The sequence below is a fragment of the Charadrius vociferus genome, unplaced genomic scaffold (assembly GCF_000708025.1).
Source record: "Charadrius vociferus isolate BGI_N301 unplaced genomic scaffold, ASM70802v2 scaffold72, whole genome shotgun sequence".
Classification (NCBI taxonomy): Eukaryota; Metazoa; Chordata; class Aves; order Charadriiformes; family Charadriidae; genus Charadrius; species Charadrius vociferus.
The window spans coordinates 6,387,985-6,408,037 of record NW_009647830.1 but is presented as its reverse complement, the minus strand read 5'-3'; the positions used below and the strand labels follow the sequence as shown (position 1 = coordinate 6,408,037).

The following is a 20,053-nucleotide window of genomic DNA, read 5'->3' as shown; positions in this document are numbered from 1 at the left end:
GCGTAAAATCTCTGTAGCTTTGGAGTTTTTGGTTTGAAAAGGCATGAACTTTTTCATGAATTTTACATTAAACAGTGACTGGATAAGGACAAAGAAATGAAACAGGTCTCCATTTCATCTGAGTTCTCTAAGTTAGACTGGACTACAAAGCCTGTCTGCATTGGTGCAGTGCTGCTCTTGGTACAGTGAGTTGGTTTGAACAGGAAGTCTGGAGAGCGTCTCCTCCAGAATAGGCTACAACTTTATAGTAACGGCATTTTCCTGAGAAAAAGGGAGCTGCAGGCTTCAACCCCTCAAGGAAGGATTTGAGACCCAGTCTCTCAATTCCTGATCGAGCAGTCTAGCTACTAGAATATTATGCAAGTTTGCTGACATTACCACTAGCATAGTCTTTCCTTTTCTGTTGTTTGGTTGCTTTTATAAAAATGGACTCTGCTCAGTTAACTGATACTTAACTTCTGAAAGGATTTGGAGGTTTGCAGCCCAGATAGAGGAATGACTTAATCTGCCTCCTGGACTCCGCTTCTGAAGGTCCAGAGACTCGAAAATTTAAGTATGTCCTTATGTTCAATACTTCCAGCCGATGGGCTCTGCGCTGGGGATTTTGTAGATTGCTCATCTGCGGTGTCTGATGCTTCCCCATCATTGCTACTGGCCCTCAGGATCTAGTCAACAGTATTGTTAGATGTCTGCTTTTGATGTTGAATAGCTTTTCATTTAAAGGGAAGGGTGTTCTTGTTGAGTAAATGTGAAGTCATTTCTGCAAAACTACCAATTTACCATTTACAGTGTGTGGTATCTTCCAGGTCAGTATTTTTAACCTTTGCCCACATGTTCCCAAAACAAGGACCCATTGCAAAAATGAAATATGATTTTCATTTCTATTTTGCCAGATTTATGTGCAGGGTAACATGCCTCATGCCAAAATGTGCTACCACTGGATGTTAGAATTTTATAATTAAGATAATATTCTTACCTAAAGTATAATTAAAATGCTGTCTGATGGTTATGGTTAATTAGCAAAAACCTAAAAGATTAAATTACTTACTGGGCCCTTGACTGATTGAACTGATACGTGTCCTGGATAAAACATAAATATTGCAGAAAATAATCCAATATGACATCTCCGACATTCAACTATAACTTAAATTATAGACTGGTCAGTAAATGATCTTAAGCTGTTTAAGGTTTCATCAGCCGTCTGCAAGATTGATTTTCTTCAAAATTACTGTACTAAAATGTTTTCTTTTGTTGTTGCACTTACTCAGATCACAAACCACAATTTTAAGATCGGCTCTTATTTACAAAAATGCTTTGACATAGTGCATTTGTTCAGCCGAGGCAACAATAAAGGATTGTGGTATCATTTTGAAGAAGGTTGTTTGACAGACCCTGTTTGTTTATTTGGGGTAATGTGAGCTGCATTCAGAAAATGTTATATTTTGTTTCATGATTGTGTACATTCTCTCCCACTGCTTCCAGGCGAGCCCTGTAAGCAGAGAAGACACGGATTTAGACCTTGTTTCCATGGCCAGTGGAAGTGCTTTGACTGAGAACAGAGAAAAAAATAAGCAGCCACACAGACACTCAGCAAGATCTTCAAGTAAGTTATAGGTTTTTTGTTATCAGTTTTAAACATCACTTCAAAATGCTAGGTGGAACTGAGCATGCTTGGAATCCCTCATTACACATGCTACTTAATTTTCTGTTTCTTTCTTACCTAAAAACTTTTCATATGTTTTCTACAGTTCTGTTAAAAATTACATCATTAATATCAATAGACTTTCCTCTTGTGATTTTAAGCCACGGGAAGTTTCCTGTGACGTACGTTAGGTCTTCTGATGACTGAGTTCTTAAAAAATTTTCCTTTCTCTAAATTGTAAAACAGAATGCTTTTTTTTAATGTTTTCCTTCTTTTTTTTTTTTCCGAAAAAGGTTAGTAAAATACATTTTGTGTTAACTGAATACCAGAACACATATCCTTATCAAGCTATAGATTGCTGTCACGTTCATTGCCAGTTATGCTGAAGTATATGCATCCTACTGAACTTACTATAGCTGAGTGGCAGAGGATCCTTCTGAAGCCTTGTATTTTTACCACTCTAATATTATACAAATTAACAAAAGAATCTATATATAGAAGAAATGAAAAAAAATAACACTCGAAAGTCATAAAATGGTAGCATTTTAAGTTTCATGTTCTATTTTGTGTAATATAACTGAAGAAAATGTTATCATATTTCTAATAATACAACATACTATATTTTGTCATTTGTTTACAATATTTTCCAAGTAAATAAAATTCCAAATGCCAAAAATGCATATTACATAAAATATAAGCAGTATTAAATTAATTTGGCAAAATTATGGAAATTTCTAAAACTGTTTAAGTAGTGAATTTCTTGAAATGCTTTATGTCAAAATAGAAATCAGGTTATTTCATAAATGATATGTAATTGCTGGTTTGCTTTTTTGATTATGTTTTCATATATGCTGACTTTTCACTTTCAGTGAAAAACAAACTCAAATTCAAGGAAAATATGTGAAAATACTTGATATCTCTGTCTTTCTGACATACTCTTTAAAGGCTTTGGAGTAAAGATTTGTTTACATTGTATTAGTCCACCACAGGCAAAAAATAACAGTGAGTACAATTTGTCCATGCTTACTCACTGGATTTAGATTCCTAAAATTAGATTAGATAAAATTTATCATCCTAGTCTAAGTTAATTGCATCCTTGGAGAAAGAATATGATTCTTTCTGTCTGCCTGCCATCTTAGAAAAAAATGAATTGTGTCCTCAGTTTTCCTGTTTCTCTCCATTGGCTAGTGATGAAGCCCCACCATTTAAATTAGATGAGATTCCTAACTCATCAGATCCTGAATTTAGGTGAGACGAGTCTAAGCTACTGACGTCAATGGCGAAATTATCATTACATTCATATATTCAGAATGGAATGTATGCATATCTTGAATAACTGAGTTAAATAGTATAAACTGCATTCATATTAATTTATAGCTGCTGTCTAGATTCTAACCTACACTATACCTCCAGCCAGGAAAGAAATAAGAATAACCTCTTTCGATACATAGAACTTGCCTACATTAGGAGCTTGGGAACAGTAAAGAAAAAAAAAAAGTGTCATTGTATTATACCTTTAAAAAAAAGAGATTAGGAAAGGAGCAGGAAAGAACAACTGGCAGAGTCATAAGTGTGAAAAACAGAGAGACGGTTTACAGTCTTTGGTAATATATAGGTGTTTTCATAAAATACATATCTACTGCAGCACAATTACATATTCATTCTCCTTTCAGTAGTCCAGGAACTAAGGAAAAAAGGCCCAGGTCTTACATCTTCCTATATACTTTCTGTATGTGCATCTACATAAATTTTTTCATCATGGATTTGAGAAATTAAACAGTGATGATACATTAAATTGCAATGCATATTATATATAAAACCAGACATTACTATTATCTTTGTACAATTTATATGCAGTATATAAATATGTTTATTAATTAGTTCTGTTTGCCAAAGACTGTTGCTTTTCAATGATTGAAAATAAATTCTTAGCCGTGTGGCGTCCTTAATCTGAAAACATTAGAAATTTGCCTCTACTTGCAATGTATTCATTATAAAATGCTTTCCTGTTGTATTGTCTCTCTTGGTTTTGCTTTCTGAAATACCTAATGAAGAAGCCTACGAACTATTTTAGTGATTTAGTAGGTGTATTCCCTTTGAGTTAGCCTGCATGTGTATTACAGAAGAGCTTAGAAAAAATGCTGTGACCTTAGAGGTGCTGCCATTTGAATTAACTGTTAAATCAAGTTCTTGCAACATTTTTTTCAGGAGAATTCAACCTTAATAATTTGACAAGTTTTAATTAATAATATGTTACTAAGTTCACTTTGCAACATCCTTAATCTTGACTGCTGCTCAGAATCCTTTTTAATTACTGGTAGGAAGTCTTTGGCAAACTGTGCCATACAACTGAGGGATATTAATATATATCAGAGATATTAGTTGAGGATATCATATATGTTTCTTATATGTAATTTGTCATTCAGTAATTGTATCAATAAATTGTTGAGATACTCCGGGCTGAAAAGCGAGGTCTAAAAATGCAGGATAAATAATTTTTAGGTATTTTTACTCAAAAAACCCTCAAATATGTGTTATACTGCATTTTGAATACTGCAGGGACATGACTGTACATGAATGATCATGTGCTTCTAATGAGAAAATGCACAATGCTTCAAAGTTATCTTTTAATTCAGAGGTTTTATAGAAAGGCTAAGTCGAGATTTTCAGAAATGTTTTGGGAAACTGCCCAACTTCGATGTACTTTTTGTAGAACATATTTTCCAAGGGTAGGTTCTTAGAATTCCTGGTTAAAGAATTTTAAGGTTTGTATCACCCAAATTTACTATTTGTTTCTGAAAAACCAGGACTAATCCTAAGCTGCCTTAATTCTGTTCCTTGACAAAACAAAATGAATTAAGGAGTAAAGGAAATGCTGTGGACATAGTATATCTCAGTTTAAGGAAAGCATTTGTGTACCTAAAGTATTTGATGTGGTTCCATGTTCTATGTTCAAAGGGAAAATTGACTGTGGGTTAAATTCACCCCGTATTAAAAAAAAAAAAAAAAGGTAAAATATATTTATAACCTAAAGAAAAAATAATTAGTTACCAATCTAATTTAGGACCTTGCCTCTATTGAAGGCCAGTATGTTATGTTCTCAAACATACTGGTTTATATTCCTTCCAGAAATCACAGTTATTTCTTTATGCTCCCTGGTAACTAATTTTTCTTCTCAATTTCTTGAGGTGGTTTTTTTGGATGGGTTGTTCTGGGACTTTTTGTCCAGTCTCATCTGACCACTGCTAAGACCTTAATCTCTGTGGTACCTTGTGCCAATAAGTTGCAAAAGTAAGTGTGTTAGAATGACCTTTTGCTGATTATATTTTCTGCCTTTCAGTTTCACATAAACTTACCTCGCCTTTCTAAAAAAGGACAGGAAAAAAGTTCTTTTTCCTTGATGTACAATTTCTCTTTAATACACACACAAGAGCCGTGACGGTTAGTCGCTTACAGTCAGAGTTATGCAAGATTCAAGCATCAGTCCTACACTCATTGGTATTTTTTATTAACTCCATAAATACTGGTGTTTATATATTTTTTTAATACTTTCCTGAACAGTGGTAGTGTAGTCAGCACTAAGTTGCAAGGTGGGCATGGAAATATTTTGCAAGAATTGAAAGTTAAGTAATTAGTTTTGTATAGCCAGCTGGACAGGATGAATTTTTTACACTAATGTCGGGTGTGAGTAGGCTATGACAATCATCAACTCCATTCTATCATCCCAATCTGGTTCTGGCCAACCAATGATGGACGTTTAGATGAGTCTCCTACATGTTTACATTGTCTACCTGTCATCACAATTTTGTGGTTTTCTTTTCTCTGCAAATCTTAAACTTTATTTTCATTGTACTTCTTGTGTTGTGGACTGCAGTCTTTTGACGGAGATTTCCAAAAGTACCAGAATTTGAAAGTGGAATGCAATGGGAGCTGTACTTCTAATTGTTATTTAAAATACTGCCTGGAATTCTTAATTCTTTTCTTCCCTGAATTCTAGTCTTTCAGGGAGCCTCTGATATCAGTTAAACACTGCTTTCCAGGGGGAAAAAAAAAAGTCAGACCTGAATTTTGTTGTTCCTTAATCACTCCCAGTTCAAAAAATGGCCCATAAATACTATCTCCACTACAAAACATTTATCAATTTCGTTTCTCAGATAAATCCAATCTTTACCATTCTGTAAGTCAGTGAAATTAAATTAATGAGGTGTAATAATGCCTTTCTTGCGGTGGAAAGACTTTGCACTCAAAGTAAAAAAAAAAAACAAAACACAATAACTTTTTTTCACTTGCTTTTTTACATCTTTCAGTTCTTATTTTTCCTCTTAACAGAACCCCCACCTTGATTTTTCTTGCTTTTCTTTTGATAATGAGAGTCGTTAGAAAGTCTTCGGCTTTGTTCTAAGCAGTGTATGGTACAGCTTCACTTTTAAAAAAATCCTGTTTTCCTGCTCCTTTCTCCTTAGCATTAGTATTGTCTATGTATTCTAGTTCCATAACTGCTGTCTTTCATTTAGGATTTGTAAACTCCCTGTGTGCAATAAACATCTCATTTTTAAGCTCTCTCTTCATGCATTTACTCGTATTTTACTGAGGGATTTCTGGTGGTCTTTTTTTCTCTTTTTTTCTTTCCTTTTTTTTTTTGCTTATGCAGTCTGAATTAGAAGTTTGCCACGTTATAGAAACTGAGTAAGAAACATCTTAGAAACATGAGATCAAATATGAAGGTACTTATTTAGTAGTCCTTTCAATTTCTCAGCATTTACCTGCTTCGTAGATTTCCTAGAAGATAATGGTAAAATTTATGCTTTCTCCTTAGAAATGTCTATAAATGTTGAAAAATTATGGAGAATATTTACAGTACAAATTATGTATTATCATCAGCAAAAGGCTGAAACCAATTTAGCTTAGAAATCCCAGCTGCTGCCAAAATTTTAGGCATAAAGCTGTCTCTTCTGTAAGTCACATCTGGTTATATGACCGCATGAATGTTAGTGGACAAGCATTTTGTCCAATAAAAGATAGTGACATGACTCCGTACTATTAATATTTTTGTGCTCAGAAAATGAAGGCATAAAATGGATGAGGAAGGGTTCTACAGTTCTGAAGTAACTAAAATTGACCAGACTTTGCTACCTAGTAGAAAAGCATGAATATTGTTTTGAACATCCTTTAAACATAGTATTTTGTCCATGCAGATACCTCTGTACATCTTACCAGAATACAAAATATGCCTCAGAAAAAAAACTGTTGATCCACCATACTTTAAAGCATAGCATATATTTACACGATCAGAGGAAAGCAGTTAGAAACTAATTAAACATATGTTAGAGGCTGAAAGAATGCAAAATCGCCTCAGTCAGGAAACCCTTAGACATCTTTGAATAAAATGGTAACTAGGCAAAAAAACATGCAGAGAGATGGGATAACTTAGCAATGGCAGAACTATGGCTATATGAATCTGAAGTTCTTTAATGACTTCCAAACAAGTGCTGACTCATGTCCTGTGAACTGATGGTGCAGGTTGACAAAGCTCATAATTTTAATACCGTGTCACATCCAAATTTGTCATCTGACATTGATGCTTTCTCTTAAATAATCAGTGAGAAAAATCACTGTATTAGAAATTAATAAATCAGTACAGTACTCTTCATTCTATTTTAAACATTCTTCGGTATACTGAACTTTCCTTGATGTCCTATTTGCGAAAATACACAGAACAATGGAACTTGTTCATGTGCAAACTTAGATACTGAAACCTACTTTTCTGTGTATGGTAAATGTATGGTGCTGATAGGATACATTTTATCCACATGAGAGAAAGTATTTCATTGCACATTCAAGAGTTTTGGCTTTTTTTCCCAGTTTTGTCATGTTATGTTGAATCTATATACACCCATTTTCCTATCTGCAGAAATAATAATCATGATATATACCATCCTTGTATAATGTTTATGTATCTGCTGATGAAAGGATGATAGCATCATTACGTTTACCTGTTAGGAAAGGGAAGGGGCCGCCTCCTCATTTGTGAACTGGATAAACTATTTGGAAGCTGCCATGTCAACAAAGGAGTAATGTTACAGATGGATATACACAGGTACAGCCATGCAAACAACAAACTATTTACAGCGTGGTGACAAAATCAAGGGATATGTCAAGTGGTGGAATGGTTAGTTCACGAAGTAAAGATAAATGGTGACAATGTAGGTCTAACTCTCATTCTTTCAGAGTTTCTTAAATTCACTATTTTTTTTTTCTTAACTGGGGTGATGTTGTATTGAGTAACAATAAAAATGCAGTAGTCCTTCAACAAATGTTATTAAAAATTCAACAAAGAGTTTATAATGGTGACACCAGGAAAAATCAGGTATGTACCGTTAATTTCTTTCTGGTATAGATATAAATCCTGTGTTTGAAATTGAAGTAAATCGCCATAGGTGTTACCATTTATGCGTGCAGAGAGCTATTTATCTTAAAATTACCTGCTTGAGAATAAGATATCTCTCAAAAATGAACATGAAATCATGTAGGTAAAAGTGAATTTCTGAGATGAAATCCTGGCTTAATCAAAGCCACTAAGCCAGATTTCAGTATGATACATGTGTCTAATACACAATGCAAAAAACTTTGAATTTTTACTCATTTTTTTTCTATTCACAGATATAATAGCTGAGTATTTCCCTGTTCTTGACGTATGCAATCTTAATAACTTATATTTGTTTAAAAGTTTAAGGAAACACACATGTAGGCCTTGCTCATCAGTGTAATTCCACTGATTTCCACACCCGAGCATTTTAAAAATTTGAGTCGTGTAAGTGTGATTAAGAAGAAGAAAATCTGGACCAGGAAAGTACTTGTGTATAATTTTGCGTAATGAGAACACTTAGGCATGCAAATTTGACATATTCTACAGAATCAGAACTTTTTTCTATTTGTTATACACAGCTGAAAGATACTGCTTTCCTAACCATTTGAAATCATTGTGGAGATGCCTATGTATTTTTCTATGTATTAGTTAACTATTAAACAGCAAATACCTAATCTTTTTGAACAGACTACAGAATGATAATTTACAAGATGCTGCTTAATTCACTTTGAGGTTACATATTTAAAAAATTAATGATAATTTACAAGATGCTGCTTAATAATTGAGGTTGCATATTTAAAAAATGACCTGAATGCAGATTTTAAAAGGCACTTAGAGCTTGCTTTTATTGAATTTAGCAGGCTAGGGAGAAAAATTATTTCATCATCTGTGTTTTGAATTAGGAAAATAATTCAAAAACTTTATATAACAGATACACAGAGGCATTTCCGAAATTTTAAGTGCTTAATTTTACAGCCTGATGGTCTTTTAGTAGGGTTTAGGTGTCCCTGGGGGAGGTTGGTTGTTTATTTTTGAAGAGAAGCCAGGTTAAAGAAAAAGAGAAAATCCATTCTGAGACATTGACTTACACGTAACTTAGATACCCACTTGGAACCTTGGAACCATTAGACCCACCACAAGGATTTCTGTCATATGATATGAATAACTAATAACAATTTTAGGTTTCCTTTGCTGTGGGATATTTGTCAAGTAGCTTCAAAAATATTTCTCAAGTCATTGCACAGAAAGACCCAGTAATGAATGTTGGGCTACTACAGAGTTGTTGCACTGGATGGCAAAGATGTGTCTATAGGTTTTTCTTCCCCAAGACAATCTTTCTTTCTGTGTTTTTTTTTTCCTCTAATTTGTCTCTTTCTCATTGCTACTTTTCCACACTTGTGTTTCCTAATCCTTTCTTTCACTGTGAACAATTTTTGTTTCTTCTCCTCCAACTTCTTACTCCACCATTAGCTTCCTCTCCCACCCACTCTTGTGCTTATTTTCCACAGTTGCCATCGAGTCTTCTGCTTGTTTCCACAGATCCTTGTCTGATTACCTTTTTCCTCTCTCTGTCTCCACCCTTTCATATCCAGCTATTCCTTGCCAGTATTTCCCAGATTCATCATCTCCGAGTTTAAATATCCTCCAAATTTGGACTGATTTGGTGTAGTATTTAAGCAGATCTTGAGTCTAGACTCTTAATCTACTTATTCTCTGTGTCTCTTCTTGTCATCACCTGGATTTTCACGTCTTCTAATTATGTATGTTCTGAGAGTTAGGGCCAATCTAGCACCCCTTAATTTGTCTTCTTTATTCTTACTCAGTTCCCCTTTGCCAATTCACAACTTTCTTCTTCCCCACATTTTTTCTCTGCTCTCAGTGTCAGTCTGTTTGTCAAGTCATTCTAGTCTCTTGTGCCAGCAATGGCAGGGTTTAGTTTGCCAAGTTAGCTCTCACCTTAACTCCAAGTCAGTCCCATTTCTTTCTCAGATTTTAATTCCAACCCTCTGCCTCCTCTCTGAGCCTCCTTCCTGTAGGAGCTTTGGTTCTTATCCTCTCCGTGGTTCCTGTAGCTAGGCTCCATCTGGCACAGAGAGCATGAAACAAGCAGGGTCTTAAGTTCCCTGACCTAGCATGATCTTCAACGTTATTTTTAGGAATAGTCTTGCTTAGCTCCATGTAACATCATGGTAAAGCATATTTCCATGCTGGCTGATATTTTAGGGAATATAGCCAAAAAAATTAAGAATGTCTCCTCCGATCATGCAGAAACTTCAATTTGTATATACTTGATCCAAATTTGGACAGATCCTAAAAGCAAGGCTCTGTTACTTGGAGGACTTCAAGTCCCCTCTGCAAAGGGCAACATCAATATTTCACATATTTTCTTAGAAGTGGCTGACCTTTCAGAAAACTTCAGCCAAAGACAGATACTCAGCATGTAAAATTTCATCCTAAATGATCAAAATTGGGGAAATAAGGAGCTGAAAAACAAAATAAATATTGGGCTTTAGTAACCAATGGTGCTAAAAGTCCTGTTTGTAGTCAGGAAAATGTTATATTTTACAGGAACATATTTGGAGCATTATGTTTATTGTGTTGTTTATTTTAAGTGTGTAGAATGGCAATTAATACATGTTTATAACTTATTTTTGTAAACGCTTATCTGTCTGAATTCTTTCATGTGACTGAGTCGCGTTTTAGAGTTCAGATTATTCAAGTATGTAATTGTCAGCATGATCTGAGTAGAACGGAATCGATGTTTGATAAACAAAGATATTTATGTTCATTGTTTCTATAAAATTTTAAGATTAGTCTCTATTCCTACCAACTTGAAATCAAGGAGATTTACAGAAAAAAATAATCATTTGCTTTAAAAAAAAAAAAAATCATGAATATGTTTTATCTTCAAATCTCCTAATGGAAAGGTGATAATATCTATATATTATGTGGGATTTCACATAAGATGCTCCTGAGGCTACTCAATGTTATTCAAATATAAGTGTGAAACACATAAAATTAATGTAAAATTGCAATACAGTAAATATATTTTTGTTTTCATGTATACAATGCAACAAAAAACCCCACAACATTTGATCCCACTTCACTATTGTCGTAAGTAGCAATATTAAAATGTAACTTTTTTGAGATTGTAGCATTTACCTTTTTCACAGATCTGCTGAACTTTGAACCAATTTTCTTTCCAGAGCTTAAATTGATGTAAACGCTTTGCTGCTAAGGATTCGTTCTGGTCACTTTCATTAAAATGTTGAAGTTTTTTCTCCATGCCTTCTTATGCTGTATTTGCTCTTAAGTAATACAATATGGTAAGGACTTTGAAATAAATTATATCTCCAGACACACAATGTTAGGTGGATCGATAAATGCCCTATGACGTCTACTATACATCATAAAATTTCTATCATAACCTGTTTAACAAAGCTTTTCTTCTTGGACACCAAGAATTTCATTCAAAGCATTTTACATATTGCATTACTTATCAAAACAGAGGATATGTAAACCTTGACATTTGTTAAAAGACCCAAGCTTTAACCAAAAAAGACCAGAACAAATCAATAGCAGAAAACAGATTAAACAACAGAAAAGTGACTGCTTAGAAATAGAAGCATGTTAACTTAACCCAAGACAAGCTTTCAGCAGATACTCAAAAGAAATGGTTATTTGATATATACAGGCACCTGAAAATCTCTCAGACTATATTGGAGCTTCGTACAGTCAAATATTACAATTAAATGAAAGTACAGTAAATAAGTGTCACAGCCTGTCTTCCTGGTTTGGGATAGAAGTCAAATTGCTTTTCTTGGCTAAGATTTTGTTCCCATATGAGTGAGTATTAGAATAACTGTACATCATGTTAAATTATACTTAATACACTTGCCAGGTTCTATTTAGTTCTAGTACGAGTAATGGTAAAAATTATTATTGTTGTTATTATGGTTGTCAAAAATATCAGTATTTAATAGACTAAAACCAATGTAGTAGTTCTAACTTATATTTAGTAAAGGTACTTACATATGGGCTTGAAACAATGTGAATCTTTCTGTTGTTGCCTTTGGGTAAGGCCCACTACAAATACACTCATGGAACATAACATGAAAAGAAAGTATTAAGATCATGCTTACAATTATTTATAAATCACTAATACACATGTGCACACCTATGTGCGTATGTATGCATACTAGTGAAAGATATGCCTTACAGATCGAAAAATATGACTTTAAGTGTCACCTTTTACTTTACCATCCAAAAAGTTCTGATAATAGTAATTTTATTCACTCGTCTACGCTAATATGTGAACCATTCATTTGCACAACACATTGCGTTTTAGGGAAAAATAGGGCTATTGCAAATCCAAGCTTGATGTAAAAACCATTCACATCATTAGTAAGGCTGTAAGAGAAAGCTTTTTTGAGAAGCTCTCTCAAAAAAAACCCAAACTATTGAGGTGTAAAGTAAGACTTTCAAATAAAGTACACCCTGATCATTTAAAGGATCTCACAGAGATTGTTAATATTTTCATAATACCTAAATATCTGACCTTGCAGGTCAGACTTCAGGTGTGTGCTTGGTAGAACATTTTAAAAAATGCAAAATGTTTTCATTTGCTGTTGAGCATTGCTTTTTGATGAATCTTTTCTTTATTTTTCTGTACATTGAACTAAGTATCCTCCCCACTTTTTATTCTCCCCTTTTCTTAAAATAAAAAAATTCATAAAGTGATGAAATTGCAAAACATCCTCTGAGCAGGTATAAATGTATTTATGCCCAAGTATAAGTAGAGCACAATAAATATAAGTAAAGACAGCAAATATAAGTGAAACAAGTATAACAAGAATTCAGTTGTCTATTGATTTTAATATGTTTATTTGTTTGTTTTAAAAAACCAAGGCTGTATTTTCAAGGAACGTTTCTAGGTTCAGTCTCTTAATTCAAGTGGCATTGTCATCCCTTACAAGACCCTCTTGTCTTCCCTCATCCCCTTGATCTAGACAAAATTCTAATCGTTTGCTAATGGAACTGTCTTTATTGAATGTTTCTGAAGGAAAAAATTGCCTGTTTGAATAATGTAGAATCAGAAAATCTGTTGTAAACACAGTTATTGACAAAAAAAAAACAACTGAGTTTTAGTTTTAGTTTTAATTTATATGTAATATTTTTACTTCTTGCAAGACTTTACCTAGATGCTTACTTTCTACTTAACTGCAAAGCTGCTCTTACCTCACCACAAGGGTATCCATTCCTAGATTTTCACTGAGATAGCAAAAGATGTGAATTGAAAATAAGCATAGTAATTTGTGGGCACGTGTATGATAAATCAGGTAAGTCCTATATTCAGACTGAGAAAGTTATCCTGCACTGTTATTGAGGGTCTACAAATCCTGAGCTATGATTCTCAGAGACATCTAAAATGGTGTTTTGTCAGGCAGCTTATATGCATTCAAGATTAATAAGTTATTACATTTTACTTACAAAATATTTGACTACGCTACCCTCTAAACAATGCATAAATCAGCTACAGTCAAAAATAAAAAAAATAAATTTGTCAGCTTTTGACTCTGAAGTTTAGACAAGCACAATTCATGTTATGACAGCTACAGCTGTTATTCTGCCAAACTAAAAGGATATATTACTAATTTATGAAGACTTTTCACAAGTTTCTTGTAGCAAATTACAGCAAGTCTTTGGGGATTTTTGTATGTAACAATAATATACATTTAATAGTATTGGAAGGGCAATATATCCCTTCCAATGAATTATATATAGTTATATGCGGAAAGCCAGAAAACCTACATTTACAGATTTTTGAAGTCCATCATGAAAATAATATTTGGCAGTGCTGACAAGTTCATAAACAAGTGAGGTTGTTAGTCCAGAAATAATCCAGATTAGGCAATTAGGATGTGGTTGACTTCCTCTTTTGCTATTTTATCACTTTTAAACTAATTTTCAATTTTATTATTCATGGTTTTATTCTGGCATTTGTATTTATTCAGTTTTAAAAGTCTGTATTTTGTCAAAATATAGATATACATAACTGGTATATCTAGTTTACCTTTATCATTGATACAACCTTGAAGATGAGTGCAGAGGAAAGTCAGTTTCAAGCATAAATTGGCCCCAAACTTCTTTTCCAGTCTAAACGTGCAATAGCTATTTCCCTTTTTTTTTTTTTGTTTAACAAAGAACACATTCCAGTCTTAATTCTTCTTGTTGTTTAACAATGTTTGCAACTTCAGAAAACATCTATTTAAATTAAAGAAGGGATATGATTTTTTTTTAAATATTGTTACCATGTTAGATTTATTTTGAAATTTCACTAATTAACCACTCAATTTACTAATTTGAGGGCTTCAGCCTTCAGTGAATACATGATGGTTCCCAGTCAAATGAATTAATGAAAGGTTTATGGCTTGATTAAATAACTTCATTCTTTGCTCTGTAACAAAGGCCTTTCTGCACTAGAGTTATCTGCTACCATTTGAGGTGTTAAATAAAAGAATCCAAAGGCAAGGAAAGCAGGAATCCTGTAAAGGCAAGATATTAGCATTTTAAACCTTTATCAGGTTGACCTAGAGTGAGTTACGTATTTTAAGAAGAAAACCCATTTGACTACATCCATGGAACCATAAGAAAATACTTGAAAGCTCTTGACTGCAAAAAGAGAGAATTAATTAGTAAGTTACATTTGTAACAATTTAAAACATAAAATAGGGAACTGTAGGCTAGGAAAAGGTCCTGACATTTAGATCTAGTAGAATACAGAAAAGCATCCATGAGAAAACAAAGAAGTTCTTGCTGAAATTTAAAATTTGAAATTTTAAATTTATAGCTATGTTGTATATATTAGTAGATAGACTTATATTCAATCATACAATTTAAGCTGTATTTTTTAATTTTTTTTACTATTTTTCTGAGAAATTTATATTTGCTATTAAAAAGTACTAAAAAGTTAAAATATGAAAAATACTAAAAATATGTAGCCATCTTTTCCTCTGTTAGGTGGCAAAGAGATGTTTGTAAAATTTCTATTTCATAAGCTAAGATAGCATGCTAATTTTATATATAAATATATATAAAACCTGCTGTACTGTGAACATCATATCATTTTCTTGCAAAGTTGGAGCTGTCTTCCACAGATGCTTTCTTCTTTCTAGATGTCTAAGAAAGTTATTTCCACCTGTAAAGTGTTGATTAGTGTAAAATAAAGATCATACATTTGGTCAGGTCTACTGCTTATTTCATGTAAATAATTTTCTTAAGCATTTTGTAAAAACTATTGTCTAAATTACTGAAGTGTCTGTGTACGTGACAATGAACGTGGTTATTATTTAATGTATTTCTATGTGTGCTTAAAATTTCTGTGGTACGATTCAGCATCAAAGTTTAAGTATTCCTGGGCCTTAAAAAAAAACAGAAATGTCTCTTTTATTGGGTTTAATATAGTAAAACAATAACTTGTTAACTAGATATATCTTCTGAACTAGTTCGTCATCCATTTGAAGGATGAATGACATTACTAGTCTCTGTGTCAAAAGCATTGTGTATCTCCATATGTGTTTAAAATATGTTCAAATTGGACAGATAGTAGCACTTCTAAAAATATAATAATTTTGTCTAGCAATTTTAAGGTTGATTTTGATAAGGAGTTTGTTTTTTTAAAAAGTACTACCTTGTGAAAATACTTGTATTACTTTTAAAACGGTGAGCAATACATAATTGTAGAAGTTGTGTGCTATCAAATTAGATATGTTGTATGTCGTTATCTTAAAAAGAATATGATGCAGTGAAATTTAGGGAGTTTTGTATATTTGTTTGTTAATTTCATATGTCTGTTTATTGTTTAGAAAAGAATATATCTACGCCAGAAAAATCATGTTTGGGTCCCTCTCATAAAGAACGGATATCATTCCGAGACCATCCAGTGCAGCTCAGCGGAGGATGGGGAGCAGGCAAAAAAAGGCAAAAGCTTAAAAATATTAGCTGAATATTGGAGATAATTTAACTGGTTGACTTAATCAAATATGGAGAGCATATGGAGAGCTGTTTCGTTTTAAGCCTGTGAATATCCATTTTTGGATTCTTGTTTATTACCAACATAAACAGTTTCAGTTAACGACATTTGACTTATTTTATTATACATGGTTACAGTGGTTTGGGGTTTTTTTTTTTGGCCAAAGTATTTTATACCTGTCAGTAAGTTATCATAGTTTGTGTTTTCAATTGTTTATATGCTCATGTGGCGTAGAATGCAGAACGGATTAACTCTATGAGGATTGTTGTACGGTGAACAAGTTTAGACTTGCTTGTAAGAACTGGTTGAGATGTGCAAACGTAGCAATGGTTCATGCTCATGTGATGCATGTCACATATCAAAACACTGAATTCTCATTTTGTCACAAATAAAATACATACTTGCAAACTGTGTTGTGGGCTGTAACAGCCAGGTATTTAGAGAAGCCTGTTTAGAATATTTTACTGAAGCAGCAAAAATTCACAGCAACCTACAAATGGTGGGGATGCCCTTATCTTCTTTTAGTAATATGAGAAGTCCTCTAGAGCTTTCAACCTGAGCTGTGGTCATAATATGATAAAGCAACCTGTTATAGTTTTAGACTTTCAAGGACTTCCAACATTTTCCTGGAGGGTTGAAGAAAAAAATAAATTTACTAAGTTCTCGTTTTGTTCTGGGAGTAATGTAGCATTACATCTACATGACGCTGTTAACCCAACTTTATTTGTTCATGTAGCCAGACTCCTTCAGACCCATGTCTGAAAGTTTTGTAGTGCAAAGAGATCTAGAGAAAGAGAAGAAACACTATTTCAGCTATTCATGAGTATCTAACTCATTAATTCTAGTGAATGCTTTGTCCATCAACATACAGGACGGAAAACATTCCTTGATTTCAAAGCCTAACATTATTTTAAAGTTTTCCACTTTGAGGGTAGAAGTTGCTAATTGGATCTAGAGAAGTCTGTCTTTGGTATTTCCTCATCTGTTTTTGTCCGGTATTGTGAAGCCTCAACCCCCTACAGACTGGGGGAGAGGTGGGGAGGGTAATGGGGCTTGAAACTTCAGTCAGTAAAGAACATAAATTCTTATGTTGTGGCTGTTTTTAAAAGGTACTTAAATTACATATGACGTTAGTTTGTGAGTTGCTTTTTATGCTAACATACACATATGACTATGAATTGAAAGCAGTTATCTTCCTTTTTGTGAATACTTGCATTCATTTTCAGATTAAAAGATGGCTGATCTCATGGAGAACCTCCAGTAACAACCTTGTTCGTTTGAATCCGTGTGCTGTTTTTGATATCATTTTACTTTCCAAAAGTCAGTGCAGCCTTCTTCAGAGATTTCTGTACCTTTCTGAGGAATAATGATCAGTGAAGGTTGCTCGGCCTGGCTGCAGAAATGCTGTGGTTGTCAGCAGGGTATAAAATATCATTAGATGCTTAAGTTATCTAGTTTGTTTGCCAATGCATGTAGTAAGTGTTAAAGTGAATTTCCAAGTCTGCTATATAATGAGTTTTAAATGTCGCCCCAAAATATTGGAGCTTCTGTGGTTTCAATTGTATCGTCAAGGACATAAGTTTTGTAGGAAAAACTGCGTTAGTACAAAATGTCTGCCACTGTACGTGGCAGTGTGGTCAGTAAATAGATACATCACTGTTACGGGTGTTAACTGGAGATCAAAATGCAAAATCAAGCAGTTCACAGTTTAACACTTCTTGCAGATTATTCCCGCTATTTGTCTAGAGTGCCCAGAATACGCTGCATATCATCACAGCTGCAAATAAGAGATACTTATATTTCAGATTTCATAAATCTCTTCTATATCTACCTCTATATCTAAAAAAGATCTGCTGTCTAAAAGTTGTCATACCTTTTGCTTTCCAGGCTCCAAGCCTAAATAAAATGTTTTGGCAACATTTTTAAAGGCATTTTATTTTTCAAAGAGAAAATAGTAGCTTTTTAACATAAAATTTACTAAATTACAAATTCGAGTGACAATATCAGCTAACATGCCTTTTTGGGTCCATCATACGCTTAGTCTGCTATTCCGTAAGTTGATGTTGTCATGCATAGGTTAAGTAGTATACCCAGCAGAAATTAAGTTATGAAGTATGCCAAAATATGTTGCTGTTTTCGTTCCATAACATTGCAGTGTGTAATAGGATGATGTCTTATTATTGCATCCAACACATTTTTTTTAAGAATTGCAGTGTTGAAAGTACAGTGTGTCTGGTCAAATATGGATAAGCATGCAAGCTGCAGCTGGTGTTCAAGCTAGCTGGAAGACCTTTATTGCTTTCAGGAATAAGGTGAAGCAAATGCCTGCTGTTCATAGGCACATCTTAGAGGATGTAAGGTCACAGGTAACACTAGTGCTACACACGGTGACATATTTATGACATGAATTTTTCAAGCCCTATTCTGCACAGCAGAAAGCTGTTTCATACTTTGTGTCTTTCTTGGGCTTTCTTTTCCTTCGCTCTTTTTTTCTTTTTCATTTTCTCTTTCTTTTCTTCCCCCCCCTCCCCCGCCCCCCCTTTTCTTTCTCCCTCCACCCCTATCCCCCAATACAGTATTACCCATTTAGGATAAGAACATATTCTTAAAAGCAAGTTTCTCTGCAATCTGTTCTGATATCAGAGCGGCTGTGACTAACGCTGACAGCCCAGTAAAATCTGCACCACAAATCCCTGAAACTGCCTGTTTCTAGATGCACTACTCCCTCTGTGGTGCTCCAGACCTCTTCCCGGCTCACTAGCATCATCTCCTCGGCACTTTTTTCTGTTCTCTCTAAATCCTTTAACATGAAGGAGGAGGGAATTCATGTGAATAAGCTCTTTAAAAAAAACCTTCCTTGGATGTATGAAGCTTGAGTCTTGGAAATGAAGAAAACCAATCATTCAGAATTACGAATGAAACAACCAGGGTGCGTCTATGCGTTGATCCTTTGATGGGTGTCATACATCAAATCGAATTGAAAAGCTTTCTGCGAGCTCTCCTGAACGGATCCCTGCAGTGTCTTTTCCTGTGCAACTTACCTGAAGGTCTGCACAGTAGTTCTTTAAACCCTCCGTCGTTTGAACGGTGGCATTAGGAGCATCATTACTGGCTGCAACAGAAAAACTGCTCCCCAAAATGCATATTCTGAATGAGAACCGAGGTGTTAACGGTACGCAGATAACCCACGCCTGAATGACAAAACACGGTGAGGAAATGTTTCTCACTGAATAACAGGCAGATTTTCCTACTTACCTGTTAAGACACTTTAAATAGTAACTATGCTGACTCGAAAGTTTACTGCCCAAATAAGTTTCTTGTTTTAACAGATCTGTAAATAGCAGGGGGCCAGTGTGTCTATAGCATAGGCATTGCTTTGGTGCAGGGTGAGTTGGTGTCATGTTTTGACTTAGTAAATCATTATAATTAATTACCAATACTCCTATTTTTCAAATACGCATTCAGTAAAGGAGTTTCCATAGTACATAGTGTTCACATTTTTCAAAAACATGCCACAAGTGGCATCCAAATCTGGCCTCAGACACATGGGTGGAAAACTGCCACTTGGTCTCCCACTACAACTGTTGTACACACTATGAGGAATATACTGGATTAATATCCTTTTGATTTTAGCAATGTATATAGATAACAGCAATATATATTTATGGAGGTACATTATTTTCTTGATGCACACTGAAATTACTCCTATTAGTATTAATGGAAGCCAGACTAATATTCTGGGACACTGCGCTATCTTAATATGCTTTTCTTTAATGAGAAAAACACATACTAAAAGTAGCTATTACCGCATGGCCCCAAAAAAGGCAGGAAAGGAACTCAACCATATTATAAAAGATTGAATAGCCTGATATCAGATCTGAGATCCAAGCTGTTTGTACTTAACTGTGCTAGCTGGGAAAAAAAAAAAAAAAAAAAAAAAGAATGCCAGCAAACTTCACAGTTTTGTTTATTTCTTTTTACAGCCATAAGGGAAAAACAAATTAATTTTATT

The 20,053-nt window shown here is 34.0% G+C and overlaps 1 protein-coding gene across 1 annotated transcript in view; it reads left to right on the top strand.

Moving 5' to 3' along the window:
- The window catches only part of LRRIQ1 (leucine-rich repeats and IQ motif containing 1), a 111,319-nt gene extending 95,305 nt beyond the window's left edge, over nucleotides 1-16,014 (top strand). The window contains exons 25-26 of the mRNA XM_009882621.1: nucleotides 1,483-1,603; nucleotides 15,875-16,014. Coding sequence (XP_009880923.1) covers nucleotides 1,483-1,603; nucleotides 15,875-16,014 — 261 coding nt within the window. The remainder of the gene's footprint in view (nucleotides 1-1,482; nucleotides 1,604-15,874) is intronic.
- The last annotated feature ends 4,039 nt before the right edge of the window (nucleotides 16,015-20,053 follow it).